The sequence below is a fragment of the Scedosporium apiospermum genome (genome assembly GCF_000732125.1).
Source record: "Scedosporium apiospermum strain IHEM 14462 chromosome Unknown SEQ_SAPIO_0098, whole genome shotgun sequence".
NCBI classification, from domain to species: Eukaryota; Fungi; Ascomycota; class Sordariomycetes; order Microascales; family Microascaceae; genus Scedosporium; species Scedosporium apiospermum.
In genome coordinates, this window is record NW_015971799.1 from 53,271 (window position 1) to 64,476 (window position 11,206).

General features: G+C 51.8%; 4 protein-coding genes across 4 annotated transcripts; 3 read left to right on the forward strand and 1 right to left on the reverse strand.

Annotated features, from left to right (window-relative positions):
• Positions 1-1,894: 1,894 nt before the first annotated feature.
• On the forward strand, positions 1,895-3,186 carry SAPIO_CDS5194 (Uncharacterized protein; the record flags this gene model as incomplete). The annotated part of the gene is made up of 2 exons (XM_016787568.1): positions 1,895-1,963; positions 2,128-3,186. The coding sequence occupies 2 exons, from the start codon at positions 1,895-1,897 to the stop codon at positions 3,184-3,186; spliced, it is 1,128 nt and encodes a 375-aa protein (XP_016642583.1).
• A 904-nt stretch (positions 3,187-4,090) lies between these two features.
• SAPIO_CDS5195 (Peptidylprolyl isomerase) lies at positions 4,091-4,721 on the reverse strand (the record flags this gene model as incomplete). The annotated part of the gene is made up of 2 exons (XM_016787569.1): positions 4,091-4,558; positions 4,689-4,721. 2 exons carry the CDS (start codon positions 4,719-4,721, stop codon positions 4,091-4,093), a joined length of 501 nt encoding a protein of 166 aa, XP_016642584.1.
• A 929-nt stretch (positions 4,722-5,650) lies between these two features.
• On the forward strand, positions 5,651-7,466 carry SAPIO_CDS5196 (Signal peptide peptidase; the record flags this gene model as incomplete). Its single annotated transcript, XM_016787570.1, has 2 exons — positions 5,651-6,564; positions 6,623-7,466. 2 exons carry the CDS (start codon positions 5,651-5,653, stop codon positions 7,464-7,466), a joined length of 1,758 nt encoding a protein of 585 aa, XP_016642585.1.
• A 2,447-nt stretch (positions 7,467-9,913) lies between these two features.
• Positions 9,914-11,131, forward strand: SAPIO_CDS5197 (uncharacterized protein; the record flags this gene model as incomplete). Its single annotated transcript, XM_016787571.1, has 2 exons — positions 9,914-10,012; positions 10,265-11,131. The coding sequence occupies 2 exons, from the start codon at positions 9,914-9,916 to the stop codon at positions 11,129-11,131; spliced, it is 966 nt and encodes a 321-aa protein (XP_016642586.1).
• Positions 11,132-11,206: the final 75 nt, after the last annotated feature.

Below are 11,206 nucleotides of genomic sequence, written 5' to 3' on the forward strand. Positions count from 1 at the left end.
CCTGAGACTTGAGACCGCAGCGCTAAGCGGGACGGGGAGTTTGGTTTGGCGCATGAAGCCACCGTCTATGGCTGAAATAGGTTCCACATGGGAGAGTTCATGCAAACAGACTCCCATGTGAGGATGCCAGATCGAAGAGGTGATTGTCGGTTTAGCAGGTTGTCCTTAGACTACGTTGCCCTATTAATACTGGTTAGCCTGGCACTCAAACCCGCCTAAGTACGAAGAACATTTATTGTGTATGACATACTATGTACACAGGTGTACGAAGTATACCTTGATGACTTGTCGAATTGATTTTGACATCCGATGTTCTTTTGGCAACATTTTGGTGCAACGACTATTACTCTTGTCTAAAGACCTGAACACAAATAATATTTATGGAGAACCACTGGTATTAACGCCTCTAAACATTTGCGACAAACTGCATTTGATGGTGTTTGGTGATCTTAAAGACCACTCTAGACGATATATGTTCATCCATGTGCCTGTCCGTCAAAACAACCAAACGCAACGCAATGGCAAGCTTATGAAGAGACTGAAGCACCTCCAGGTTACTTGGAGAATGTGGACGACAGACAGTCTTTGGCCGGGGTCGCCCTGGGGAAACGATGGAGAAGAAGACTGCTTGTGGTCACTTGAGTCATCCCACTCGGTCTTGATTGCGCGAAGGTTAAGGAATATTATGACAGTATCACTTCGTACGCCAAAGCTTCCTACCTTTTGTCAACGACAAAGGAGCAGGCCCAACCCATTTCTCCCTAACTAGTCATTCCATACACTGCCTGGATATTATCAGACCTAATGTCCATCCGTAACTCGTGAGAACGACCAGATAGAGCAGGGGGATGCACAGAGAAGGGGGGAAAACTTGAGCTGAAGGAGTTGGGCTGGAACCTGAGCTGATATGGTGCTTGAGACCATACTCAATCTATCCCAACTTTTTGCATAAGTTTGTACAGGGTGCGGCGTCAAACGATTAAGACTTCCGCAGGTCGCCGACAGTTGGGTCTCGGTGCCTGCATTTTAGCGTGCATCAACGGCCTGGTGAGTAGTGTACTTCTGCGTACGAAGTGGTGTTTAGTATTAGAGCTTGGTTGGGCCTGACCTGGCTCCTGCGGTGCAGGCAGCAGCAACTCAAATCCAATAGTCAAGCTGTTGGCTGAATCAAAATGCTCGAGTTTACATTCATCAATGAATTTATGTTAACAGTAGGTCTGAAGATTAAACCTTCCTCCTAAGGGTTCTTACCGCGCTCCTTCTATTCAAAAAGTGGGCGTTTATTAATACTTTGCAGGCTGCAGCAGGATGTAGCTCATCGACCACAGCTCATCAGTACGTACATCATCGATGGAGTCTCGCAATTCATCCCTGACAACAATTTGAATGTGAATGGACCCTCTCTTCCGGTGCTCTTCCGGATTTTGCCCGTCCTGATTCGACGCGGCTCTCTCCCTAATCATCCAAACTTGAACCTTGCAAAACCTCCCTCCACCCACCCGAATCAGAAATCCTGCTAGGCCTGGCCTTTGATTCTGATGAGCATCTAAACGCAAATGGTGACAGCTCTGATTTGATTTTTTTTTTCTTCCCTTTCTTCGTCGAACCCCCTGATCGAGCCAACAAGCAGGCCCCATAATTTAACGTCTTCCTCTTTCCAATCTCTTTCCTCCTTTCTCTCTATCCCCTTTTCCTCATTTTTATTGCATCATCGATCTCTTTGCGGGAGGGCGTTGCATATCCTCCATTGGTCCAGATCCAGAGGGCGTCGCTCGGCACAATTGGGTCTACACCCGACGACTGTGTCGGATCTCAGGCTGAAGGACTCGCCATCACAAGAGCCAACTCAAACATCCTTGTACAACACTTTTATTCATCAGCCCCGAATACAGCCATGGCTTCGTCCACTGGCAAAGCGGGACTTATCCCCCCTAGTGAAGATGGCGATGCCCTCGATCAAGTCGTGAGTACTATTTCCTCGAATCTCGTCCGATGAAAGCCCCTCGAAAACAGCACGAGATCAAACATGCCACGCCCCCTCCGGCAATGTTGGCGCCCTATCCAGCGACGCAGAACTCACGCACGTTTTGAAATGTGCTGCCGGCTGACACTTGTTCACCAATCCAGGCGCGTGCTGTCCTCGACGACATCCTTTACAACATCATCCAAGACCTCCTAAGCAAAACCCACATGGAAGAAAAACTTGCCCGGGCGACGACGGCCTCAATCCGTGTCGAGAAGCTCGCCGCAGACGCCGCGGACGGTAGCGGCGACTCGAAACCCGACGTACGAATCGAGACCGACGCAGCGATATACGAAGACGGTAAAGTGATGCTCAAAGGGAACCCGCTTAAGACGACCAAGGATATCCTATGCCCGCGTTGCCATCTCCCACGCCTCTTGTACCCGACCGATGGTAAAGGTGCGCGGAAGCCAGATCCTAGCGGCATTTATTGCAAGAAGCATCCTTATATCGACAAACCCGGCTACGACATTTACGGCCAAACTTGGGTTCCCCAGGGCCCAGGTAGAGGAAAGAAGAAGAAGGACATGGAGAAGAAGCTCGACGAGACGGGAGCACCCGAACAACGGCCTGCAAACGTGCTTTCGTTCCCGTCCGCCACATGCAGTAAATGCAAGCGCTGCATCCTCGTCACAAGGCTCAACAATCACATGGGTGCGTGTATTGGAAATAGTGGACGGAATGCTAGCAGGGCCGCTGCTCAAAAAATCAGCAACGGCAGTAATGCCAATAGCCAAGATGCAACGCCTCCTTCGAGCCAGAAAGGCACTCCAAGGCCCGGCTCGAGAGCGACGAGTCCAAAGAAGCGAGACGCCGAGCACGTGGAAGATGAAGAGGACTCTGAGACTAACCATAAGAAGAAGAAGCTGAAGCCGTCAGTGCCAGCCGTCAAGATTAAGATAAAACCGCCCAAGCCGTCTACGCTTGGCGGAAAGAAGGCCAGGCCAAGTTCCAACTTGAGCATTGAGCACAAGCTAGATGGCCCGCAGAAAAAGGGCTTGGACGCCGTGCCAGCAAAGAAGGCGAACCCTAAGGCACCCTCACCTCTGAAGAAGGGTAACAAGCTTATGAACAAGGCGCTTCTCTCGTCCCCGGCGAAGAATGGCAGGGATGCCGAGGTCGCGTCGGAATCGTCGGGCACGATGTCTTCCCCTCCCCGTTAGAAGCGTAATCATCTCCACCCAACAAACTTTGGTTCCTATTCACACGCACCCCGCTTGCGTCTCAGGGCACTCTTAAATCCACAAGGAGGCCCGGAGGCTCTTTCATTGTCAAATCCTTCCCCATTCAGACTTGATGGGATCCTCGTGGTCTATTCGTCGAAGGCCAACCTACCCAAAGGAACAAACGTTTGATTCCAAACAATCCATGCGACCTATCACTCTTATCTTTCGACGACGTCGACCCACGACGTTCTTCGAATGTTCCCGTAACTGCCCCCCAAAAATCTTGTTTTCCTTGGACGAACGGAGAAACAAACCCACTTCTACAGCTCCACGCCTAGGGTTCAACATTCTATATCATAAACTTTCTATTGCCTTTGGATGCTTTTGAAGCAGTCCAGACACAATTGTACCAATTCAGAAAAGAAAATGCCAGCACACGGCAGATTCGCAGTAAGGGCGGCTTATCCCTCGTTTGGCTTCCATGCATGCCTGTATCCTTTTTTCCTTGATCTTGGTTTAGGGTCCACTGGAGTGGTCATACATCCGGTCTTGCATCTACGTTTGCATCAGGGAAGGCGAAGGCGTTTTAGTGTTTAGAACAGTTGCTTTCCAGAAAGAAAATGAAGCATGGTGATTTCTACTTTACTGGCCCGTAGACAAAGTTAACTCTAGCTGTTCTCGGTGTTTCAGTTCTTCGTGTTCGTTATTTTGTGCTGCCCGCGAGCGATGTGCGTAGACGAAGGGGACCGTGATATCTTTAGAAGACTGACGAAATCGATCATCTAACTCCAAACTCCTTTACACTGGGAAAGCAAATAGGCCCACGAAGCCCGATTCCCGCTGGTCAGAAACCAAAGGCCCAAAGTTTATACCTCCAACCGCCCGCCCGCCTCGCCGGCATCTATACCCCGGTTACGGCATTCTCGGCGTCATCCACAACCCAGGCCCTCACGATCTTCACATCCTCCACCGGTCGGTCCTCAGCACCCGTCTTGACAAGTCCCAGCCTCTTCACGACGCCCATCCCGCTCTTGACCCTGCCGAAGACGGTGTGCTTCCCATCAAGCCAAGGCGTCGGCGCTAACGTGACGAAGAACTGCGACCCGTTCGTATTCTTCCCCGAGTTCGCCATGGAGAGGATGCCGGCGCCCGTGTGGCGCAGCTCGGGGAGGATCTCGTCCTCGAAGGGCTGACCCCAGATAGAGCTGCCGCCGCGGCCGGTGCCGGTGGGATCGCCGGCCTGGAACATGAAGTTGGGGATTATGCGGTGGATCGGGGTGTTGTTGTAGTAGCCGCGGCGGGCGAGGGAGGAGAAGTTTTCGCAGGTCTTGGGGGCATGGTCGGTGTAGAGCTCGAGCGTGAATGTGCCCTATTTATGGTGGGGGACGGAGGGGCAAGGTGCCTCGAGTTAGCTGTTGAGGTCAACAGTTGGATGCGAGTAAAGCGTACATCGGTGCGAGTGCTGGGCAAACGGGGGATTTTGGGTAATTATAGCTTACCATTGAGGTCTCTATGGCTACGATTGTCGTCATTTTTTCCCCGTCCCTTTAGACTTTTGCGGTAGTTTGTAGGGAGTACTGGGGTCTTGAGAATTCTCAATTGAAGCTTCACCAATTGATACTCTCGACGAGGGACGACGTTCAAGTCTCAATGCTGGATCAATTTGGAGTCCTTTAGTGGGTCACAGCGCTCTGGAATTCTGAAGTGAGCCTCGCTCTTACCTCATACAGCATTGCAGCACACTGACATTGAGAGCTGAAGAAGGCACATCTACTATCCGGACCAGTGTGTTGGTTCCAGTAATAGGCCAGGAATACGTAATAGTTGCGGCCAACCAGGCATCATTGTACCGAATCCGTTTGTCGTGGCTCTGTCGGACTCGAGCCAAACTTTAAACCAACCTGGGTCAAAGAACTTCCAACCATCGTTGATCTTCCATGTTCTCTCTCCAGCTCTTCACCATGATTGATCAATTGATTTGATTTCTCACTCTTATCGAAACCCTTTCTTATGCACTAGAGCACCTGTTACTTGAAATTGAAGTCTCAAGTTGTATCACGGTTTACTTACCTGTCCTTCCATCATCATCTCTGTCTTGGAATTCAATTTCACTGGTTGATGCAGAAGCACATTCATCTCTAGGGCCGCCCACCTCGCACTACAAGCTCATGCCTACATCAGTCTTAGAGCTTCCGTGACGGTGAGCCTGTAGCTCTCCTCCAGAGCACTTTGGATCTTGATCCTGTCCCTCTGGTATCGGTCTCTGGAGTCTTCGTAATAAGAGATCAAACGGTTCGCTACTACCGGACCAACATTACGTGTCTCTTTCTGAGGCTTCCCTCTCCGTTTGCTACCCATTCCAGCATCTTCCACACCCCGAGAATCTTCTCCCCACACTCTCCTCTCCCAAAACTGCTCTCTTCCTCCCGCCTACTGCTGAACAAGATCATCTACCGCGGCCATGTTCGTCTTTTCCGACGTTCGAGGCATGGCACATTCTTGCGCCTCCCTGTTTTGGCATTTCTGGGAAACACACAGCGAGTTCCTGCACGTCGAACTGAAGATCCTCGTCATCACCCTCACCATACTCTACGTCAGCTCTCATGCAACTCTTCATAGACCCGCTTCTGCACAACCACGGAAGAAGGGCAAGACACCCTCTTCTTATGGTGATGAAAACGAAGAGGATGACGAGAAGCCCAACAACATAGGCGGACTACAGCCCTCCGACGCCATCGTCTTCCCTATCATGGCTTCCGTCGCATTGGTGGGCATGTACTACGTCATTCAATATCTACGCAAAGCGGACCTCCTTAATCTTGTGATGCGTTGGTACACCTCTGTTGTCTCCGTCGGAAGCCTGGTCACGCTTTACAGCCACGGGTTGCAGCTCGCAACAAGCTTCGTATTCCCGCGATATTGGACGGCCAACGGCAGAGCTATCTATCGGGTCAACCAAGCCACCCGCCGCCATCACGTCTGGGAGCAGGGGAAGGCGGTCAATGATCAAGACACCGTCGAGATGCCTCTTGGTCCTCTTCCCTACGCCAAAGCCCCTTTCCGCCTGCCAGCGTCAGCTCAGAACTTTTTATGGGAGCTCCGGGGACTTTTCACTGAGAAATGGATCCTCGAGATTAAGGTTCACGGCATCCTTAGTGAAAAGATGCCGCTGCGTTTCCAACACGGTCTCGCTGCGTTCATGGCTGTGATGACGATTCTCGTCTACAACTTGACCAATTCTGCCCTGTTGTCCAACATACTAGGTCTTGCCTTTTGCTATGCGACGCAGCAGCTCTTGTCACCGACCAAATTTGTCACGGGGTTTCTCGTTCTGATAGGCTTGTTTGTGTACGACATTGTCATGGTATTTTACACGTACGTTTATCAAGACCGGCTTTCCCACTGTTAATAAGTAACTAACAACCCATTGCAGACCTTTCATGATAACGGTGGCTACCAAGGTCGACGCACCTGTCAAGTTGACGATACAGACTGGCTCCAAGTCGAATCTCTTAGGATTGGGAGACATTGTCATTCCAGGCATTATGGTTGCCCTCGCCCTTCGGTTCGATCTCTGGATGTACTACCAGCGAAAGGTGCGATATGTCGCCGTCGATGCGAAAACCGAATCCAGTGAAGAAAAGAAATCCGACCAGCTTACGCAACCCACAAACCCGAGGCGGATTGCCAAGAGAGCCCAATACACCGACGTGACCGGAACTTGGGGCGACTGGTTCTGGACTTCCAGGCTCGCATTCCCGTTCCGAACTTCGCCACAACCCCCGGAGATCGTTGCGTCCTCGTTTCCTAAGCCGTATTTCTACGCCTCACTCCTTGGCTATGCCATGGGTATGGGATTTACGATGACCATGCTCATGGTATTTAAACACGGACAGCCAGCTCTTCTTTATCTCGTTCCCGGTCTTATCGGATCTCTACTCCTTACCGGTCTCGTTCGAGGTGAGATTCGGGAAATGATGATATATAATGAGGATGGCAGCCTCGATGTGGAAGATGCCGAGGTTGAACTTGACCAGAACGGCAGGCTCCTTCGCATCATAGAAGCTAAAGAGGAGGAGAAAGGAAAGGAGAAAGGAGATGACAAAAAGGACAAGAGTAGCGGGGAAGAGAGGAAGGAGGGGGAGACGGTCAAAGGCAGCGAAGTGACCGAGGGCCATCATGAAAAGAAGAAGCAGCCCGACGTCCTGCTGATTCGAATCTCTGCGCCAACTATTGAAGCTGGGGACAACGCACGGTCAAAGATTCACGAGGAGTAGTCAAAAGAAGTTTGGGCGACGGGCTTTTTTTAATTGTACTTTTATAACATAGGTTTAGCGATCGGGGCAATTAGATTAAGAACGAACGACAACACGGTTAGACATGTATAGAAGAATCGTTTCCTTCCTATTTGAGGGGCCTACTAGTAAAAGGTATTTCCAAAGACGACCAGTGTGATATCCAACAATCAAATCTATGTATTTCTAGCCTGCATTGGTAGGTAATTCTCGGCGTCAGTTCAGTACCGACACCGTAAAGAACCATGATCCCCCACACCACGTAAAGGTTCAGGCTCAAGCAAGGGACCCTCCACAAGGTTTCGTCAAGACGTCCGGGATCCTCCTCTCCGGATGAGGAAGAGACTCGAGCGGCCCGCATCCTCCAGGTTTCATCGGGGTTGCCCAACAGTCGGCGTTAAGATGGGCGGCGTATAGACAAAAAAATCGATCCTCTGTATGTAAGAAAAGAAAAGAAGAAGAAAAAGAAAAAAAGTAATTGGGAGAATAGAAAAAGGGGTGGGGAGCCAAGGAAGATGAAAAAGGGACAAGAGTATGTCCTTTGTGTGTGCCAGGTTCACCAACGAGGAGTCCAACGACGAAAGGGGAATTCCACCAGGGTGCCTCGTATGGGGAGGCGGTCGGGGAACTCAGACCCTCTATCACAGGACAAGAGCTGATATCGCGGCAACAGTGTCAAACCTGGGAATACTATCGACCTGGGAGACTGTTGACCGCGGCTCGATTGTCGTGCGGCGCCATTCCGCAACCATGGCGTCTAGTCGATTGTCTCGGAATTTTGTAGAGAAAAATAAACTCGGGGAAACTCCCACTCCATTTTCCTTTCAAGACTGAGGAAAACGGAGCGGAGGTTTGTCATCTGGCGTTCCTTCGACCCTTCCCCTTTTCTTTTGTGCTCCTTCGGTCCCACGGGGAGAATTAAAGCGGTGCGAACTCGATCCTTCGACTGGTGGAGAGGCTCTACATCTCTCAAAACCTTTGCTCCGAACCGGAGCCTCGACGACATGTTCGGGGTCCGCGATTTCGCGTCGTTGCGCAGAAAATATCAGCAGACGGGAACGTCGCAAGGCCGCATCGAGGGCAAAAGGAGGGAAGTGAATTCATCTCGGGAACCAGGAGGCGATGCTCAAGCAGGTAGAGAGGTTCTCTCGTGGGACGAGGGAGTTGGAAGAAGTGAAGAAGAGGAAAAGAGGTGGCGGGCCTAGGCTGGACTCCGAGATACGCCGGGCCCTAGCATGATCTCGGAGGCGGCAGCGAGGCCGGCGTGGGAGACGGAGAATACCGGGCGTAAGAGCCGGGTGATAGATCTCAGGTCTCCCGCGTGTCCCAGGTCATTTCGGGAGATGCTAGAAGATGCAGTCTCTAGACGGGGACACGGAAGGGACAAAAAAGCAGATTGTCCGGTGGCTGCGGAGGGCAGCGGCAAAGTCTCAAGGATAACTCAACTTGAGAGGAGGGCAAGCTCTAGGCCATTCCGCCGTGGGGAGACTCGGGGCGGAGTGTTGCTGCCGGGTTGTCAAGGGAGGGCGAAAGCGATGCTAACACCAAGGGGGAGAGCATATCCCGTAGAGGGCTGCTGGTTGACTTTGGGGAGCCCGAATCCCAAATGGTCTCACAGATCTCCCGGCGCGGTGGTGCACGGGAGGCTTCAATTGGTGATGCAGGATTCTCCCGGGGGAAGACTCGGGGAGAATCTGCTGGGGAGAAAGAAGAGAGGGAGAGGAGAGATGGGACATGAGTGGGCACGGAATCGTGATTTTTATAGACAGTCACACACATGCTCAGCGCAATGATTTACGTTCAAAGCGTCGGCAAGGATCTATTGAACTGTATCTACTGCACCTGTGTGTCTTGCGTAGATGTGTAGATTAACTAGTTTAGATCGATCGGGGGTAACCTTGAAGCCAAACCCCCAATGTTGCACTGGATTCTCCAGAGGGATCATTTAATGGAATGATTTGCGGAGGCTCAAACAGAAAAACAGCCGATTCTCGAAGCTTCAATGCTTCCGAAGCACAGCCAAAGTCGCACTAAAACTTGTTCGTCCCCGCGCTTTGCTGCTTTTCTCCGTCACGGCCCGGAACATCTGAAACAAAGACCCTTGCGAGACGGCAGCTGCGCGACCCTTTCCCCCTTTACCTTTGTTTCACAGGCGAAACGAATCCTACTTTGGATTCCTTTGTATTGTTACTTCGTACTCGTTCAACGGAGCTTCCCAGAGAGTAGTTCCCGAGGAATTAAGCTCGAGATCCGAATTGATCAATTGAAGCCAGCCCCACAGCGCGCATCTCGACGTATGATCGAGCCAAGGCGCCCGTTCCCCCTCCCCAGTGCCTGAGTTCGCAAGTCCCTGCTAGTCCTATCTCCTTGGCCCCGGCTCTTGTACTTCGGCGACGGTATTTCCCCCCTGGGCGAAAGCATCCAATGCCATGGCTGGCAAGGGCCCAGCCGTGACTGTGTTGCAGTGGGTTGTTGACACGAGGGACCTTTTCCCTGAAGCGACCGAAACGAAACAGCTCGAGAAAGTCGTAAGTCCAATCTTCTCTTATCTTCCCTTGTTTTCTTGATACCCTTCGCCACTGTTTTAGTTCATGTAGCATTTAGAGTTTTAGGGTTTGGATGAGCCACGGAAAGACGAAAGAGGCATTTCGTTTGTCTTCCCCCAAACCCATCTCCCGATTCACATGCGCCCCCATCTCGCCCTAGGTCTCTCTTCGTCGAACCGCCTAGCCGTAGTTCCTTTCTCACCGCCGCTATCTCGGCTCTCAAACCCTCTCTAGGCATCCCGCTACCTCTCTCTCGTATCCGTGCCCGAGAGCACCGCAGCGCTGAAATACGTCTTCCCCCGAGACGCCAAGCTCTCTCTAGCCTCTTCCCTCCTCAAACGCCACGCCATCTCCCTTACAACCTCTCTTCCATGGCCCTCTTCCGAGGCAACCCGTGATCCCCGCGGGAAGCCCGTTTGCCTCGACTCCTCAGGCCGGGAACCCCTGGCCTTCAACGTCAGCCACCAGGATGGCCTTGTTGTGCTTTTCGGCATAGCCGGCTACGGCAGTCCCACCTCTTCATCTATCTCTGACTCGCGTTCACAGACGAGGAAAGTAGAGGTAGGCGTTGACGTTGTGAGTTGCGCCGAGCGACGGCAACGTGATCTCGAGACTATCCAACGAGCCGGGGGCTGGTCCGACTTCATTTCCGTGTATGAGTCCGTATTCTCGCCTCGTGAGCTGAGCTATCTTGGCGCCCTTGGGGCGCAGAGCTTGAGTGTTGACGAGAGGTTGAGGTATTTCTACGCCCTCTGGTGTCTTAAGGAGGCCTATGTTAAGATGACCGGCGAGGCGTTGCTTGCTGAGTGGATTTTGGCATTGGAGTTCCCCAGCTTTAAGCCACCTCCTCCTGCTGGCCAGGATCGAGACGGGAGGAACCTGCGGTGCGGGGAGGTTGCGCGGGACATTGAGGTTGTAAGAGACGGTAAAAGGGACCTTGGCGTGAGGATGGAATTGATGAGTTTGGGAAAGGATTATATGATTGGGGTTGCTGTGAGAACGCCTGATAGAGCAGAGGATGCTGTTGGGTTTGAGCTTGGGAATTACGAAATGGTGGATCTTGAGGATATACGCGCATATGCCGAAAGTCACCGGGCGTAGTTGTGAACGAAAGCAAAGAAGAAGCATTAAGCAGTTGCATGAGTGACGTCCATATATTGTTTTTCCGGTGCCCAG